We start from the raw sequence: 20,000 nt of genomic DNA on the forward strand, positions 1-20,000 counted from the left end.
AACATAAAAGTAAATTCCCATGGCTGGACTAAAAGTTACAAATCACGGAAAAATTGAGGCGTGGAAGGTGTGAAAATTCAAAAAATGCAAGGAATGTGTAATTTTAAATTTTAAAGCAAGTGTAATGCTCGAAAACTGGCGCCCCTGTAACTACGATATAAATGGTACTGACCCGCTGGGTTAACGTGGACGCCATCCGGTAAATAAAAATCTTTGCCCGGGTGAGAAAAAGCTCGATGGACCCAACAAAAAATATTTGGGATGGGAGACAGCACAACGTCAAGATACTTCTGGAGAATCCCAACTCGCTTGGCAAAAGATGCCGCCTGGTCGTAAGAATGACCACGTGGAATGACATGGCAAACACAAACGACGCGAACCTTATAATCCTCCACTAAGAGACAAACTAAACTCTCTATCTCGGAACCAACAACCTCAGGACTTGTATCCACAAGATCATTAGTCCCAATTTCGAGAATCAAAACATCAGGAGCAATCTGTTCAACCACGTGGAGATCGAACGACCGAAGCTTTGCCACAGTACGTCCGCCAACGCCGTGTAAATGAACTGACACGTTTTCCCCAAGTTTAAAATTATCATCGGCCCGAGGGTCAAAATGGGATCTTAAATCGCGTTTAAGGCGCTTAACAAATGAATGACCCAAAATAAGAACAGATGAAACCCCACTAGACATACCAATGGCGGATCAAACAAACGAGCTGCAACTGCGAGCCGTACGTGCAAAAATGGTTCTTATTAAAAGGGGAATGAAAACCGATAGACGATAATAAACAGGGGGCAAGTGTTCACTGCTCGACAGAGAGGGACAAAACAATCTGAGAACTCACCTCTTAAAAAGGTCGAACGATGAAAAAACACTCCTTGTGCAGCGAGTCAAAGAAGTGAATGACGCAACAGTAATCGACTGTGAAATAGTAATGCACGCCCCCCAAAGGGGACACCTTTGATTTAATCCCAGTCCCTCTCAGCACATACCGGATGTTGTCACGCAACCCGTAATGCAACAAGATAATTTAACATTAGTTGGTCAGGGAAAAACATAAAAATCCTATTTTCGAGCAAATATTTCATATTTTAATCGACCCCGATAACTCGAAACCCCGCTAATTCGAACAGATTTTCGTTTCCCTTCAGAGTTCGAGTTAGCGGGGTTCTAATGTATGTATGTATGTACTCAGACGACGAACGAGGAGACTTGGGGCTCAGTTAGTAGTTACACTACAGTGACTTAACACGACGTATATGTCAATTTCATAAGATGGCGTCTAAAAGAACGCTTCGGTATTTCCGGCGGATCACAATTCAGGAAATGTTTATCGTCTTGTGGAGAATTTTAATTTTGCAACTTCTGTTCTACTGGGTGTCGACATTCTTCTACAGTTGTGGTAAAAGGATTTCAATTTCGACTGATGGCAAGATTCGTGAAAAGCTACTATAAAATTCACAGGCACACATGCATCTTCACGTAATGCTTACTTTCAAGTAATGGATCATACGACAAGGACATATTTTGTGTGTGGTTTATTGAATCTAATTCCTTGCAAGCGGACATTGGTAAGATTTACATAACTGCTTTGAAACTCTTAGTACCCGTTGGTGAAGTCATTCTTACATGAATTGTCAGAGTACGAGGCAGTTATATATGTCAGTAATTAAATTGTTCCAGCGCTGTCACAAATGACAACCTTGCCATGACTTTGTTATTTGGAGCTACGTCCCTTTCCCATATCTCCCTATTTTGCCAAATTCCTCTTTCCCTTGTTCTTCATGCTGGTTGTTAATTTTCTAAAATCATTAAAATTAAAGAAATGAACTTTTGTAATTTGAGGTCAAACATTTGAAACAGCACTGGAGATCGAATTCTTCTTTCATTAATTTTGTTCGCCACGTTCGCCAACTTTTATGGACCCCCTCATTTCTTCATTGCTTTGTGCTTTGCCTCGTTGGCGATTTTGTGGCAAAATTGTCATTTTCGCCATATTTGCCAAATTCGCCGCTTTCGCCAACTTTTATGGGGCCCCTATACTGCTTTGTGTTTTGCCTCGTTGGCGATCGTGGCAAAATTGTCATTTTCGCCATATTTGCCAAATTCGCCGCTTTCGCCAACTTTCATGGGCCCCCTTCACTGCTTTCTGTTTTCCCCCGTTGGCGATTGTGGCAAAATTGTCATTTTCAGCATATTTGCCAAATTCGCCGCTTTCCCCAACTTTTATGGGCCCCCTTCATTGCTTTGTGTTTTGCCTCGTTGGCGATTTTGGCAAAATTGTCATTTTCGCCTTATTTGCCAAATTCGCCGCTTTCGCCAACTTTTATGGGGCCCCTATACTGCTTTGTGCTTTCCCACTTATTAACAAAGTCAAAAAAATCTCTGAAAAACGAACAGGCAAAAAGCTAAGTAATATTTTAAAAGGTTTATTTGGGGCATTATACTTACAGAATTTGTAGACTTCTAAGCCCTAAGAAAATTTTCTCTGGGAGTTGATTTATGTTATTGTTATAAATCCACCTACAAAACAAGAATAAGAAGCATTGCACAAGTAATATTCCGCCAAGCATAGTTTACGTAGGACCATCAGTTATCTCAATAGGACCTTTTAAATAATCCCAAGCAATATTACACACTTCTAATTAAGCAAGAAAAATTTAATTAATCCGAATTCAGCCTTCATTCGGGCTTCATTCTAAGAATTTTCCTAGAAAGGTTCTTCTCGATCCTAATTATTAGACAAGAGAGTAAAGGTTTTTTTTTTATTTCGGAATCAAAGTGTGATCCCATATTATTCCCAATTAATCAATTTTGATGATGTTTTATAAGTTCTTGAAAAGGATTAGTAATTAAAAACTACAAAAAAAGCTACTTGCATCCTCTAGTTCCGAATTTACTTGAGATCTTGTCATTTCCAATACTTAAAAAATACTACGTTTGTCGGTGGTGATCCATTATTTTAAACTATTTGCTTTTTAAAGATAAGAAGTTGTGCAAAAACAACAAGAACGATGGGGTTGAATAGCATTCAGTGTTAATCTTTCAAGAATAAGGTCCAAATGAAATTTTATTGTAGAACTGAAGGGGTTATTAATTACTATTAAGATTTTATTTAAAATAACTATAAAAGCTACATATTAACAAAGTCAAAGAAATCTCTGTTAAGCGACTAGACACAAACCTGGGTGATATTTTAAAACGTTTATTTGGGGCATTACACTTACAGCCCTTGTAGACTTGTAAGGCCTGCGAAAACCTTTTCTGGGAGTCGACTTATGTTATTGTTCTTAACCCACCTACAAAAAAAAAAAGAAAAAGCATTGTACATGTAATCTTACGCAAAGCATAGTTTACGTAGCACCAGTCGTTATCTCAATAGTACCTTTTAAAGTATCCTAAGCAACATTATTCACCTCTATTTAAGAAAGAAAAATGCAATTAATTCCAATTTAGCCTTTCTTACGGCTTGATTCCCAACATTTGCCTATCAAGGTTTTTCTCAATCCTAATTGTTAGACAAGAGAGTAAAGAATACTTATTTCCAAAATAAAGTGTTCTCACATATTATTCCCAATTAATCAATTTTGATGATGTTTTATAAGTTGTTAAATAGGAGGAGTGTTTAAAAACTATGAAAAAGTTACCTGCATCCACTAGTTCCGAATTTTGTTCAAGATCATGTCATTTCCAATACTTATAAATTAGTAAGGTTGTCGGTGGTGATTTATCATTTTAAACTTTGTGGTTCTGCTCTACGAAAAAGTGGCCTGTAATTAAAAGTAAGAGGCTATGCAAAAACAACAAGAAAGATGGGGATGAATGGCATTCAGTGTTCATCTTTGAAGTAAAAGGTCCAAATGAAATTTTATTGTAGAACTGAAGGGGTTATTAATTACTATAAATTTTTTTTTAAAAACAAATATAAAAGCCACTTATTAACAAAGACAAATAAATCTCTCCGAATCGACCAGGCACAAACCTGGGTGATATTTTAAAACGTTTATTTCGGGCAGAAAACTTACAGCTGTTGTAGATTTGCAAGGCCTGCGAAAACCTTTTCTGGGAGTCGACTTATGTTATTGGTATTAATCCACATAGAAAAAAAAAGAAAAAGCATTGTACATTTAATCTTACGCATAGCATAGTTTACGCAGCACCATTCGTTATATTAATAGTACCTTTTAAAGTATCCCAAGCAACATTATACACCTCTAATTAAGCAAGAATTATGGAATTTATCCCAATTTAGCCTTTCTTACGGCTTGATTCCCAGCATTTGCCTATCAAGGATTTTCTCAATCCTAATTATTCGACAAGAGCGTAAAGACTACTTATGTCCAAATCAAAGTGTTCTCCCATATTATTCCCAATTAATCAATTTTGATGATGTTCTATAAGTTATTGAAAAGAATTAGTAATTGAAAACTATGAAAAAGTTACTTGCATTCACTAGTTCCGAATTTACTTGAGATCTTGTCATTTCCAATACTTAAAAAATACTAAGTTTGTCGGTGGTGATCAATTATTTTCAACTATGTGCTTTCTAAAATTAAGTGTTTGTGAAAAAAAAACATGAAATATGGGGTTGATTGGCATTCAGTGTTGATCTTTCAAGAATAAGGTCCAAATGAAATTTTATTGTAGAACTGAAGGGGTTATTAATTACTATTAAGATTTTATTTAAAACAACTATAAAAGCCATTTATTAGCAAAGTCAAAGAAATCTCTGTGAAGCGGCCAGGCACAAAGCTGAGTGATATTTTAAAAGGTTTATTTGAGACGTTATACTTACAGCCGTTGTAGAGTTGTAAGGCCTGCGAAAACCTTTTCTGGGAGTCGACTTATGTTATTGGTATAAATCGACCTAGAAAAAAAAGAAGAATAAACATTGTACATGTAATCTTACGCAAAGCATAGTTTACGCAGCACCATTAGTTATCTCAATAGTACCTTTTAAAGTATCCCAAGCAACATTATACACCTCTAATTACACAAGAAATATGGAATTATTCCCAATTTAACCTTTCTTACTGCTTGATTCCCAGCATTTGCTTATCAATGATTTTCTCAATCCTAATTATTGGAAAAGAGAGTAAAGAATACTTATGTCCAAAATAAAGTGTTCTCCCATATTATTCCCAATTAATCAATTTAGATGATGTTTTATAAGTTGTTAAAAAGGAGCAGTGTTTGAAAACAATGTAAAGGTTACTTGCATCCACCAGTTCCGAATTTACTCGAGATCCTGTTATTTCCAATACTTAAAAAATAATAAGTTTTTTAGTGGTGATCCATCATTTTGAACTACAAAAAAGCGGCCTGTAATTAAAAATAAGAGGTCGCGCAAAAACAACAACCAAAATGGGGTTGAATGACATTGTGTTGATGTTTCAAGAATAAAGTCCAACTAACATTTTATTGTAGAACTAAAGGGGTTATTAATTACTATTAAGATTCTATTTAAAACAACTGTAAAAGCCACTTATTACCAAAGTCAAACAAATCTCTGAAAAACGAACAGGCACAAAGCTAAGTAGTATTTTAAAAGGTTTATTTGGGCATTATACTTCCAGACATTGTAGAGTTGAGAGTCCTAAGAAAATTTCCTTGAGATCTTGTCATTTCCAATACTTAAAAACTACTACGTTTTTAGATGGTGATCCATTACTTTTAACTATGTGCTTTTTAAAAATAAGTGGTTGCGCAAAAACAACAAGAAAGATGGGGATGAATGGCATTCAGTGTTGATCTGTCAAGAATAAGGTCCAAATGAAATTTTATTGTAGAACTGAAGGGGTTATTAATTACTGTAAGATTTTATTTCAAACAACTATAAAAGCCACTTATTAACAAAGTCAAAAAAATCTCTGTAAAAAGACCAGGCACAAAGCTGTGTGATATTTTAAAAGGTTATTTGGGGCATTATACTTACAGCCATTGTAGACTTCTAAGGCCTGCGAAAACCTTTTCTGGGAGTCGACTTATGTTATTGGTATGAATCGACCTAGAAAAAAAGAAGAATAAGCATTGTACATGTAATCTTACGCAAAGCATAGTTTACGCAGCACCATTCGTTATCTTAATAGTACCTTTTAAAGTATCCCAAGCAACATTATACACCTCTAATTAAGCAAGAAAGATGGAATTAATCCCAATTTAGCCTTTCTTACGGCTTGATTCCCAGCATTTGCCTATCAAGGATTTTCTCAATCCTAATTATTGGACAAGAGAGTAAAGAATACTTATGTCCAAAATAAAGTGTTCTCCCATATTATTCCCAATTAATCAATTTTGATGATGTTTTATAAGTTGTTAAAAAGGAGGAGTGTTTGAAAACTATGTAAAGGTTACTTGCATCCACCAGTTCCGAATTTACTCGAGATCTTGTCATTTCCAATACTTAAAAAATAATAAGTTTGTCGGTGGTGATCCATCATTTTGAACTATGTGCTTCTGCTCTACAAAAAAGCGGCCTGTAATTAAAAATAAGAGGTCGTGCAAAAACAACAAGAAAGATGGGGTTGAATGAAATCGTGTTGATCTTTGAAGAATAAAGTCCAAATGAAATTTTATTCTAGAACTGAGGGGGTTGTTAATTACTATTAAGATTTTATTTACAGCAACGTTAAAAGCCACTTATTAACAAAGCCAAAAAAAGCTCTGAAAAACGAACAGGCACAAAGCTAAGTAATATTTTAAAAGGTTTATTTGGGCTTTATACTTCCAGACATTGTAGAGTTGAGAGCTCTAAGAAAATTTTCTTGAGATCTTGTCATTTCCAATACTTAAAAAATACTACGTTTGTGGTTGGTGATCCATTACTTTCAACTATGTGCTTTTTAAAAATAAGTGGTTGTGCAACAACAACAAGAAAGATGGGGATGAATGGCATTCAGTGTTTATCTTTCAAGAATAAGGTCCAAATGAAATTTTATTGTAGAACTGAAGGGGTTATTAATCACTATAAGATTTTATTTCAAACAACTATAAAAGCCACTTAATAACAAAGTCAAACAAATCTCTGTGAAGCGACCAGGTACAAGGCTGGGTGATTATTTAAAACGTTTATTTAGGGCAGTAAACTTACAGCCGTTGTAGACTTGTAAGGCCTGCGAAAACCTTTTCTGGGAGTCGACTTATGTTATTGGAATTAATCGACCTAGAAAAAAAGAAGAAGAAGCATTGTACATGTAATCTTACGCAAAGCATAGTTTACGCAGCACCATTCGTTATCTCAATAGTACCTTTTAAAGTATCCCAAGCAACATTATACACCTCTAATTAAGCAAGAAAGATAGAATGAATCCAAATTAAGCCTTTCTTATGGCTTGATTCCCAGCATTTGCCTATCAAGGATTTTCTTAATTCTTATTATTGGACAAGAGAGTAAAAAATACTTATTTCCAAAATAAAGTGTTCTCACATATTATCCCCAATTAATCAATTTTGATGATGTTTTATAAGTTGTTGAAAACAAGGAGTGTTTGAAAACTATGAAACAGTTACTTGCATCCACTAGTTCCGAATTTATTTGCAATCTTGTCATTTCCAGTACTTAAAAAATACTACGTTTGTCGGTGGTGATCCATTATTTTCAACTATGTGCTTTCTAAAAATAAGTGGTTGTGCAAAAACAACAATAAAGATGGGAATGAATGGCATTCAGTGTTGATCTTTCAAGAATAAGGTCCAAATGAAATTTTATTGTAGATCTGAAGGGGTTATTAATTACTATAAGATTTTATTTCAAACAACTATAAAAGCCACTTATTAACAAAGATAAAGAAATCTCTGTGAAGCGACTAGGCACAAAGCTGGGTGATATTTTAAAACGTTTATTTGGGGCATTAAACTTACAGCTGTTGTAGATTTGTAAGGCCTTTGAAAACCTTTTCTGGGAGTCGACTTATGTTATTGGTATTAATCGACCTAGAAAAAAAGAAGAATAAGCATTGTACATGTAATCTTGCGGAAAGCATAGTTTACGCAGCACCATTCGTTATCTTAATAGTACCTTTTAAAGTATCCCAACTAACATTATACACCTCTAATTAAGCAAGAATTTTGGAATTAATCCCAATTTAGCCTGTCTTACGGCTTGATTCCCGGCATTTGCCTATCGAAGATTTTCTCAATCCTAATTATTGGACAAGCGAAAGAAAAATACTTATTTCCAAAATAAAGTGTTCTCCCATATTATTCCCAATTAATCAATTTTGATGATGTTTTATAAGTTGTCAAAAAGGAGGAGTGTTTGAAAACTATGTAAAGGTTACTTGCATCCACCAGTTCCGAATTTACTCGAGATCATGTCATTTCCAAGACTTAAAAAATAATAAGTTTGTCGGTGGTCAGGTCGTGCATTCACAACAACAAAGATGGGGTTGAATGACAATGTGTTCATCTTTGAAGAATAAAGTCCAAATGAAATTTTATTGTAGAACTGAGGGGGTTATTAATTACTATTAAGATTCTATTTAAAACAACTGTAAAAGCCACTTATTAACAAAGCCAAAAAAAAATCTGAAAAACGAACAGGCACAAAGCTAAGTGATATTTTAGAACGTTTATTTGGGCATTATACTTCCAGACATTGTAGAGTTGAGAGCTCTAAGAAAATTTCCTTGAGATCTTGTCATTTCCAATACTTAAAAAATACTACGTTTGTCGGTGGTGATCCATTACTTTCAACTATGTGCTTTTTAAAAATAAGTGGTTGTGCAAAAACAACAAGGAAGATGGGGTTGAGTGGCATTCAGTGTTGATCTATTAAAAATAAGGTCCAAATTCAATTTTTTGTAGAACTAAAGGGGTTATTAATTACTATTAAGATTTTATTTAAAACAACTATAAAAGCCACTTCTTAACAAAGTTAAAGAAACCTCTGTGAAGCGACCAGGCACAAAGCTAGGTGATATTTTAAAACGTTTGTTTAAGGCATTATACTTACAGCCATTGTCGACTTCTAAGGCCTGCGAAAACCTTTCCTGGGAGTCGACTTATGTTATTGGAATTAATCGACCTAGAAAAAAAGAAGAAAAAGCATTGTACATGTAACCTTACGCAAAGCAAAGCTTACGCAGCACCAATCGTAATCGCAATAGTACCTTTTAAAGTATCCCAAGCAACATTATACACCTCTAATTAAGCAAGAAAGACGGAATTAATCCCAACTTAGCCTTTCTTATGGCTTGATTCCCAGCATTTGCCTATCAAGGATTTTCTCAATCCTAATTATTGGACAAGAGAGTAAAGAATACTTATTTCCAAAATAAAGTGTTCTCCCATATTATTCCCAATTAATCAATTTTGATGATGTTTTATAAGTTTTTGAAACGGAGGAGTGTTTGAAAACTATGGAAACGTTACTTGCATCCGCTAGTTCCGAATTTACTCGAGATCGTATAATTTCCAATACTTAAAAAATAATAAGTTTGTCGGTGGTGATCCATCATTTTGAACATGTGCTTCTGCTCTACAAAAAAGCGGCCTGTAATTAAAAATAAGAGGTCGTGCAAAAACAACAAGAAAGATGGGGTTGAATGACGTTTTGTTAATCTTTGAAGAATAAAGTCCAAATGAAATTTTATTGTAGAAACGAGGGCGTTATTAATTACTATTAAGATTCTATTTAAAATAACTGTAAAAGCCACTTATTCACAAAGTCAAACAAATCTCTGAAAAACGAACATGCACAAAGCTAAGTAATATTTTAACAGGTTTACTAGGGGCATTAAACTTACAGACTTTGTAGAGTTGAGAGCCCCTAAGAAAATTTACTTGAGATCTTGTCATTTCCAATACTTAAAAAATACTACGTTTGTTGGTGGTCATCCATTATTTTCAACTATGTGCTTTCTAAAATTAAGTTGTTGCGCAAAAACAACAAGAAAGATGGGAATGAATGGCATTCAGTGTTGATCTTTCAAGAATTAGGTTCAAATGAAAATTTATTGAAGAACTGAAGGGGTTATTAATTACTATTGAGACTTTATTTAAAACAACTACAAAAGCCATTTATTCACAAAGTCAAAGAAATCTCTGTGAAGCGACCAGGCACAAGGCTGGGTGATATTTTAAAACGTTTATTTGGGCATTATACTTACAGCCGTTGTAGACTTGTAAGGCCTGCAAAAACCTTTTCTGGAAGTCGATTTATGTTATTGGTATGAATCGACCTAGAAAAAAAGAAGAACAAGCATTGTACATGTAATATTACGCAAAGCATAGTTTACGCAGCACCATTCGTTATCTCAATAGAACCTTTTAAACTATGCTAAGCAACATTACACACCTCTAATTAAGCACGAATTACGGAATTAATTCTAAGTTAGCCTTCCTTATGGCTTGATTCCCAGCATTTGCCTATCAAGGATTTTCTCAATCCTAATTATTGGACAAGAGTGTAAAGAAAACTTATTTCCAAAATAAAGTGTTCTCCCATATTATTCCCAATTAATCAATTTTGATGATGTTCTATAAGTTATTGAAAAGAATTAGTAATTGAAAACTATGAAAAAGTTACTTGCATTCACTAGTTCCGAATTTACTTGAGATCTTGTCATTTCCAATACTTAAAAAATACTAAGTTTGTCGGTGGTGATCAATTATTTTCAACTATGTGCTTTCTAAAAATAAGAGGTTGTGCAAAAACAACAAGAAAGATGGGGTTGAATGGCATTCAGTGTTGATGTTTGAAAAATAAGGTCCAAATGAAATTTTATTGTAGATCTGAAGGGTGTATTAACTACTATTGAGATTTTCTTTAAAACGGCTATAAAAGCCACTTATTAACAAAGTCAAAGAAATCTCTGTGAAGCGACCAGGGACAAAGCTGGGTGATATTTTAAAAGGTTATTTGGGGCATTTTACTTACAGCTCTTGTAGATTTGTAAGGCCTGCGAAAACCTTTTCTGGGAGTCGACTTATGTTATTGGTATGAATCAACCTAGAAAAAAAGAAGAATAAGCATTGTACATGTAATCTCACTTAAAGCATAGTTTACGTAGCACCAGTCGTTATCTGAATAGTACCTTTTAAAGTATCCCAAGCAACATTATACACCTCTAATTAAGCAAGAAATATGGAATTAATCCCAATTTAGACTTTGTTACGGCTTGATTCCCAGAATTTGCCTATCAAGGATTTTCTCAATCCTAATTTTTGAACAAGAGAGTAAAGAATACTTATGTCCAAAATAAGGTGTTCTCCCATATTATTCCCAATTAATCAATTTTGATGATGTTTTATAAGTTGTTAAAAAGGAGCAGTGTTTAAAAACTATGTAATGGTTACTTGCATCCACCAGTTCCGATTTTACTCGAGATCTTCTTATTTCCAATACTTAAAAAATAATGAGTTTGTCGGTGGCGATGCATCATTTTGAACTATATGCTTCCGCTCTACAAAAGAGCGGCCTGTAATTAAAAGAAAGAGGCTTTGCAAAAACAACAAGAAAGATGGGGTTGAATGGCATTCAGTGTTGATCTATTAAGAATGAGGTCCAAATGAAATTTTATTGTAGAAATGAGGGGGTTATTAGTTACTATTAAGATTGTATTTAAAACAACTGTAAAAGCCAGTTATTAACAAAGTAAAAAAATCTCTGAAAACCGAACAGACACAAAGCTAAGTAGTATTTTAAAAGGTTTATTTGGGCATTATACTTCCAGACATTGTAGAGTTGAGAGCTCTAAGAAAATTTCCTTGAGATGTTGTCATTTCCAATACTTAAAAAATACTACGTTTGTCGGTGGTGATCCATTACTTTCAACTATGTGCTTTTTAAAAATATGTGGTAGTGCAAAAACAACAAGAAAGATGGGGATGAATGGCATCCAGTATTGATCTGTCAAGAATAAGGTCCAAATGAAATTTCATTGTAGAACTGAAGGGGTTATTAATTACTATAAGATTTTATTTCAAACAACTATAAAAGCCACTTATTAACAAAGTTAAAGAAATCTCTGTGAAGCGACCAGGCACAAAGCTGGGTGATATTTTAAAACGTTTATTTGGGGCATTAAACTTACAGCTGTTGTAGATTTCTAAGGCCTGCAAAAACCTTTTCTGGGAGTCGACTTACGTTATTGGTATCAATCGACCTAGAAAAAAAAAGAATAAGCATTGTACCTGTAATCTTACGCAAAGCATAGTTTACGCAGCACCATTCGTTATCGCAATAGTACCTTTTAAAGTATCCCAAGCAATATTATACACCTCTAGTTAAGCAAGAATTATGGAATTAATCCCAATTTACCCATTCTTATGGCTTGAATCCCAGCATTTGCCTATCAAGGATTTTCTCAATCCTAATTATTGGACAAGAGAGTTAAGAATACTTATTTCCAAAATAAAGTGTTTTCCCATATTATTCCCAATTAATCAATTTTGATGATGTTTTATAAGTTGTTAAAAAGGAGGAGTGTTTGAAAACTATGTAAAGGTTACTTGCATCCACCAGTTCCGAATTTACTCGAGATCTTGATATTTCCAATATTTAAAAAATAATAAGTTTGTTGGTGGTGATGCATCATTTTGAACTATGTGCTTCTGCTCTAGAAAAAGCGGCCTGTAATTAAAAATAAGAGGTCGTGCAAAAACAACAAGAAAGATGGGGTTGAATGAAATCGTGTTGATCTTTGAAGAATAAAGTCCAAATGAAATTTTATTCTAGAACTGAGGGGGTTGTTAATTACTATTAAGACTCTATTTAAAACAACTGTAAAAGCCACCTATTAACAAAGCATCATTCGTTATCTCAATAGAACCTTTTAAACTATGCTAAGCAACATTACACACCTCTAATTAGGCAAGAAAGATCCAATTAATCCCAATTCAGCCTTTATTACGGCTTGATTCCCACCATTTGCCTATCAGGGTTTTTCTCAATCATAATTATTAGACAAGCGAAAGAAAAATACTTATTTCTAAAATAAAGTGTTGTCCCATATTGTTCCCAGTTAATCACATTTGATGATGTTTTATAAGTTGTTGAAAAGGATTAGTAATTGAAAACTATAAAAAGGTTACTTGCATCTACTAGTTCCGAATTTACTTAAGATCTTGTCATTTGCAATACTTAAAAAATACTACGTTTGTCGGTGGTGATCCATTACTTTCAACTATGTGCTTTCTAAAAATAAGTGGTTGTGCAAAAACAACAAGAAAGATGGGGATGAATGGCATTCAGTGTTGATCTTTCAAGAATAAAGTCCAAATGAAATTTTATTGTAGAACTGAAGGGGTTATTAATTACTATAAGATTTTATTTCAAACAACTATAAAAGCCACTTATTAACAAAGTCAAACAAATCTCTGTGAAGCGACCAGGCACAAAGCTGGGTGATATTTTAAAACGTTTATTTGGGGCATTACACTTACAGCCCTTGTAGACTTGTAAGGCCTGCGAAAACCTTTTCTGGGAGTCGACTTATGTTATTGTTCTTAACCCACCTACAAAAAAAAAAAGAAAAAGCATTGTACATGTAATCTTACGCAAAGCATAGTTTACGCAGCACCATTCGTTATCTTAATAGTACCTTTTAAAGTATCCCAAGCAACATTATACACCTCTAATTAAGCAAGAAAGATAGAATTAATCCCAATTAAGCCTTTCTTATGGCTTGATTCCCAGCATTTGCCTATCAAGGATTTTCTCAATCCTAATTATTGGACAAGAAAGTAAAGAATACTTATTTCCAAAATAAAGTGTTCTCCCGTATTATTCCCAATTAATCAATTTTGATGATGTTTTATAAGTTGTTGAAAAGGATTAGTAATTGAAAACTATGAAAAAGTTACTTGCATCTACTTGTACCGAATTTACATAAGATCTTGTCATTTGCAATACTTAAAAAATACTACGTTTGTCGGTGGTGATCCATTACTTTCAACTATGTGCTTTCTAAAAATAAGTGGTTGTGCAAAAACAACAAGAAAGATGGGGACGAATGGCATTCAGTGTTGATCTTTCAAGAATAAGGTCCAAATGAAATTTTATTGTAGAACTGAAGGGGTTATTAATTACTATTAAGATTTTATTTAAAACAACTATAAAAGCCACTTATTAACAAAGTCAAAGAAATCTCTGTGAAGCGACCAGGCACAAGGCTGGGTGATATTTTAAAACGTTTATTTGGGGCATTAAACTTACAGCCCTTGTAGATTTCTAAGGTCTGCAAAAACCTTTTCTGGGAGTCGACTTATGTTATTTCTACCAATCGACCTAGAAAAAAAGAAGAATAAGCATTGTACATGTAATCTTACGCAAAGCATAGTTTACGCAGCACCATTCGTTATCTCAATAGTACCTTTTAAAGTATCCCAAGCAACATTATACACCTCTAATTAAGCAAGAAAGATGGAATTAATCCCAATTTACCCATTCTTATGGCTTGATTCCTAGCATTTGCCTATCAAGGATTTTCTCAATCTTATTTATTGGACAAGAGATTAAAGAATACTTATTTCCAAAATAAAGTGTTTTCCCATATTATTCCCAATTAATCAATTTTGATGATGTTTTATAAGTTGTTAAAAAGGAGGAGTGTTTGAAAACTATGTAAAGTTTACTTGCATCCACCAGTTTCCGAAGTTACTAGAGATCTTGTAATTTCCAATATTTAAAAAATAATAAGTTTGTCGGTGGTGATCCATCATTTTGAACTACGTGCTTGCGCTCTACAAAGAAGCGGTCTGTAAATAAAAATAAGAGGTCGTGCAAAAACAACAACAAAGTTGGGGTTGAATGACATTGTGTTGATCTTTGAAGAATAAAGTCCAAATGAAATTTTATTGTAGAAATGAGGGCGTTATTAATTACTATTAAGACTCTATTTAAAACAACTGTAAAAGCCACCTATTAACAAAGCACCATTCGTTATCTCAATAGTACCTTTTAAAGTATCCCAAGCAACATTATACACCTCTAATTAAGCAAGAACGATGGAATTAATCCCAACTTAGCCTTTCTTATGTCTTGATTCCCAGCATTTGCCTATCAAGGATTTTCTCAATCCTAATTATTGAACAAGAGAGTAAAAAAAAAATATTTCCAAAATAAAGTGTTCTCCCATATTATTCCCAATTAATCAATTTTGATCATGTTTTATAAGTTGTTGAAAAGGATTAATAATTGAAAACTATAAAAAAGGTAATTGCATCCACTAGTTCCGAATTCACTTAAGATCTTGTCATTTCCAATACTTAAAAAATACTACCTTTGTCGGTGGTCATCCATGATTTTCAACTATGTGCTTTCTAAAAAAAAGAGGTTGTGCACAAACTACAAGAAAGATGGGGTTCAAAGGAATTCAGTGTTGATCTTTCAAGAATAAGGTCCAAATTAAATTTTATTGTAGAACTGAAGGGGTTATTCATTACTATTAAGATTTTATTTAAAACAACTATAAAAGCCAGTTATTAACAAAGTCAAAGAAGTCTCTGTGAAGCGACCAGGCACAAATCTGGGTGATATTTTAAAACGTTTATTTGGGCATTATACTTACAGCAGTTGTAGACTTGTAAGGCCTGCGAAAACCTTTTCTGGGAGTTGACCTATGTTATTGGTATTAATCGCCCTAATAAAAAAAGAAGAAGAGGCATTGTACATGTAACCTTGCGCAAAGCGTAGTTTACGCAGCAGCATTCGTTATCTCAATAGTACCTTTTAAAGTATCCCAAGCAACATTATACACCTCTAATTAAGCAAGGAAGATGGAATTAATCCCAACTTAGCCTTTCTTACGACTTGATTCCTAGCATTTGCCTATCAAAGATTTTCTCAATCCTAATTATTGGACAAGAAAGTAAAGAATACTTATTTCCAAAATAAAGTGTTCTCGCGTATTATTCCCAATTAATCAATTTTGATGATGTTTTATAAGTTGTTGAAAAGGATTCGTAATTGAAAACTATGAAAAAGTTACTTGCATCTACTTGTACCGAATTTTCATGAGATCTTGTCATTTGCAATACTTAAAAAATACTACGTTTGTCGGTGGTGATCCATTACCTTCAACTATGTGCTTTCTAAAATAAGTGGTTGTGCAAAAACAACAAGAAAGATGGGGACGAATGGCATTCAGTGTTGATCTTTCAAGAATAAGGTCCAAATGAAATTTTATTGTAGAACTGACGGGGTTATTAATTACTATTAAGATTTTATTTAAAACAACTATAAAAGCCACTTATTAACAAAGTCAAAAAAATCTCTGTAAAAAGACCAGGCACAAAGCTGTGTGATATTTTAAAAGGTTATTTGGGGCATTATACTTACAGCTGTTGTAGATTTCTAAGGCCTGCCAAAACCTTTTCTGGGAGTCGACTTATGTTATTGCTACCAATCGACCTGGAAAAGAATAAGAATAAGCATTGTAAATGTAATATTACTTAACGCATATTTTCCGTATCACCATTAGATATCTCAATAGTACCTTTTAAAGTATCCCAAGCAATATTATACACCTCTAAATAAGCAAGAATTATGGAATTAATCCCAATTTAGCCATTCTTACGGCTTGATTCCCAGCATTTGCCTATCAAGGATTTTCTCAATCCTAGTTATTGGACAAGAGAGTAAAGAATATTTATTTCCAAAATAAAGTGTTCTCCCATATCATTCCCAATTAATCAATTTTGATGATGTTTTATAAGTTGTTAAAAAGGAGGAGTGTTTAAAACTATGTAAAGGTTACTTGCATCCACCAGTTTCCGAATTTACTCGAGATCTTGTAATTTCCAATACTTAAAAACATAATAAGTTTGTCGGTGGTGATCCATTATTTTGAACTATGTGCTTTCTAAAAATAAGTGGTTGTGCAAAAACAACAAGAAAGATGGGGTTGAATGGCATTCAGTGTTGATCTTTCAAGAATAAGGTCCAAATGAAATTTTATTGTAGATCTTATTGAGATTTTCTTTAAAACGACTATAAAAGCCACTTATTAACAAAGTCAAAGAAATCTCTGTGAAGCGACCAGGCACAAAGCTGGGTGATATTTTAAAACGTTTATTTGGGGCATTATACTTACAGCCGTTGTAGACTTGTAAGGCCTGCGAAAACCTTTTCTGGGAGTCGACTTATGTTATTGGTATTAATCGACCTAGAAAAAAAGAAGAAGAAGCATTGTACATGTAATCTTACGCAAAGCATAGTTTACGCAGCACCATTCGTTATCTCAATAGTACCTTTTAAAGTATCCCAAGCAACATTATACACCTCTAATTAAGCAAGAAAGATGGAATTAATCCCAATTTAGCTTTCTTACTGCTTGATTCCCAGCATTTGCCTATCAAGGATTTTCTCAATCCTATTTATTGGACAAGAGATTAAAGAATACTTATTTCCAAAATAAAGTGTTCTCCCATATTGTTCCCAATTAATCAATTTTGATGATGTTTTATAAGTTGTTAAAAAGGAGGAGTGTTTGAAAACTATGTAAAGGTTACTTGCATCCACCAGTTCCGAACTTACTCGAGATCATGTCATTTCCAATACTTAAAAAATAATAAGTTTGTCGGTGGTGATCCATTATTTTGAACTATGTGCTTTCTAAAAATAAGTGGTTGTGCAAAAACAACAAGAAAGATGGGGACGAATGGCATTCAGTGTTGATCTTTCAAGAATAAGGTCCAAATGAAATTTTATTGTAGAAATGATGGGGTTATTAATTACTATTAAGATTTTATTTAAAACAAATATAAAAACCACTTATTAGCAAAGTCAAAGATATCTCTGTGAAGCGAAATGGCACAAAGCTGAGTGATATTTTAAAACGTTTATTTGGGTATTACACTTACAGCAGTTGTAGACTTGTAAGACCTGCGAAAACCTTTTCTGGGAGTCGACGTATGTTATTGGTATTAATCGCCCTAGAAAAAAAAGAAGAAGAAGCATTTTACATGTAATCTTACGCAAAGCATAGTTTATACGCACCACCATTCGTTATCTCAACAGTACCTTTTAAAGTATCCTAGGGAACATTATACACCTCTAATTACACAAGAAATATGGAATTATTCCCAATTTAGCCTTTGTTACGGCTTGATTCCCAGCATTTGCCTATCAAGGATTTTCTCAATCCTTATTATTGGACAAGAGAGTAAAGAATACTTATGTCCAAATTAAAATGTTCTCCCATATTATTCCCAATTAATCAATTTTGATGATGTTTTATAAGTTGTTAAAAAGGAGGCGGAGTGTTTGAAAACTATGAAAAGGTTACTTGCATTCACCAGTTCCGAATTTACTCGAGATCTTGTCATTTCCAATGCTTAAAAAATACTAAGTTTGTCGGTGGTGATCCATCATTTTGAACTATGTGCTTCTGCTCTACAAAAAAGCGGCCTGTAATTAAAAATAAGAGGTCGTGCAAGAACAACAAGAAAGATGGGGTTGAATGACATTGTGTTGATCTTTGAAGAATAAAGTCCAAATCAAATTTTATTGTAGAACTGAAGGGGTTATTAATTACTATTAAGATTTTATAAAAAACAACTGTAAAAGCCACTTATTAACAAAGTCAAAAAAATCTCTGAAAAACGAACAGGCACAAAGCTAAGTAATATTTTAAAAGGTTTATTTGGGGGATTATACTTACAGAATTTGTAGACTTGTGAGCCCTAAGAAAATTTACTTGAGATCTTGTCATTTCCAATACTTAAAAAATACTACGTTTGTCGGCGGTGATCCATTATTTTCAACTATGTGCTTTCTAAAAATAAGAGGTTGTGCAAAAAGAACAAGAATGATAGGGCTGAATGGTATTCAGTGTTGATCTTTCAACAATGAGGTCCAAATGAAATTTTATTGTAGAACTGAAGGGTTTATTAATTACTATTAAGATTTTATTTAAAACAACTATAAAAGCCACTTATTAACAAAGTCAAAGAAAGCTCTGTAAAGCGACCAGGCACAAAGCTGGCTGATATTTTAAAACGTTTATTTGGGCATTATACTTACAGCTGTTGTAGACTTGTAAGGCCTGCAAAAATCTTTTCTGGAAGTCGACTTATGTTATTGGTATGAATCGACCTAGAAAAAAAAAAAGAAGCATTGTACATGTAATCTTACACAAAGCATAGTTTACGCAGCACCATTCGTTATCTCAATAGTACCTTTTAAACTATCCCAAGCAACATTATACACCTCTAATTAAGCAAGAAAGATGGAATTAATCCCAATTTAGCCTTTATTACGGCTTGATTCCCAGCATTTGCCTATCAAGGATTTTCTCAATCCTAATTATTGGACAAGAGAGTAAAGAATACTTATGTCCAAAATAAAGTGTTCTCCCATATTATTCCCAATTAATCAATTTTGATGATGTTTTATAAGTTGTTAAAAAGGAGGAGTGTTTGAAAACTATGTAAAGGTTACTTGCATCCACCAGTTCCGAATTTACTCGAGATCTTGTCATTTCCAATACTTAAAAAATAATAAGTTTGTCGGTGGTGATCCATTATTTTCAACTATGTGCTTTCTAAAAATAAGTGGTTGTGCAAAAACAACAATAAAGATGGGGACGAATGGCATTTCAGTGTTGATCTTTCAAGAATAAGGTTTAAATTAAACTTTATTGTAGAACTAAAGGGGTTATTAATTACTACTAAGATTTTATTTAAAACAACTATAAAAGCCACTTATTAACAAAGTCAAAGAAATCTCTGTGAAGCGACCAGGCACAAGGCTGGGTGATATTTTAAAACGTTTATTTGGGGCATTATACTTACAGCACTTGTAGACTTGTAAGGCCTGCGAAAACCTTTTCTGGGAGTCGACTTATGTTATTGGTATTAATCGCCCTAGAAAAAAAGAAGAAGAAGCATTGTACATGTAATCTTACGCAAAGCATAGTTTACGCAGCACCATTCGTTATCTCAATAGTACCTTTTAAAGTATCCCAAGCAACATTATACACCTCTAATTAAGCAAGAAAGATGGAATTAATCCCAATTTAGCCTTTCTTACGGCTTGATTCCCAGCATTTG

At 33.6% G+C, this 20,000-nt stretch overlaps 1 protein-coding gene across 1 annotated transcript in view; it reads right to left on the bottom strand.

Annotated features, from left to right (window-relative positions):
• Positions 1-2,452: 2,452 nt before the first annotated feature.
• LOC138020506 (insulin-like growth factor-binding protein complex acid labile subunit) overlaps positions 2,453-20,000 on the bottom strand; it is a 20,080-nt gene continuing 2,532 nt past the window's right edge. Inside the window, exons 4-20 of the mRNA XM_068867482.1 lie at positions 19,743-19,814; positions 18,973-19,044; positions 17,811-17,882; positions 17,042-17,113; positions 16,288-16,359; positions 14,164-14,235; positions 13,392-13,463; positions 12,041-12,112; positions 10,885-10,956; positions 10,115-10,186; positions 8,959-9,030; positions 7,866-7,937; positions 7,096-7,167; positions 5,941-6,012; positions 4,801-4,872; positions 3,233-3,304; positions 2,453-2,528 (exon numbers count right to left, since the gene is read on the bottom strand). Of these exons, the coding sequence (XP_068723583.1) occupies positions 2,453-2,528; positions 3,233-3,304; positions 4,801-4,872; positions 5,941-6,012; positions 7,096-7,167; positions 7,866-7,937; positions 8,959-9,030; positions 10,115-10,186; positions 10,885-10,956; positions 12,041-12,112; positions 13,392-13,463; positions 14,164-14,235; positions 16,288-16,359; positions 17,042-17,113; positions 17,811-17,882; positions 18,973-19,044; positions 19,743-19,814 (1,228 nt within the window). The remainder of the gene's footprint in view (positions 2,529-3,232; positions 3,305-4,800; positions 4,873-5,940; positions 6,013-7,095; positions 7,168-7,865; positions 7,938-8,958; positions 9,031-10,114; positions 10,187-10,884; positions 10,957-12,040; positions 12,113-13,391; positions 13,464-14,163; positions 14,236-16,287; positions 16,360-17,041; positions 17,114-17,810; positions 17,883-18,972; positions 19,045-19,742; positions 19,815-20,000) is intronic.

Source organism: Montipora capricornis, chromosome 10, assembly GCF_036669925.1.
Source record: "Montipora capricornis isolate CH-2021 chromosome 10, ASM3666992v2, whole genome shotgun sequence".
NCBI classification, from domain to species: Eukaryota; Metazoa; Cnidaria; class Anthozoa; order Scleractinia; family Acroporidae; genus Montipora; species Montipora capricornis.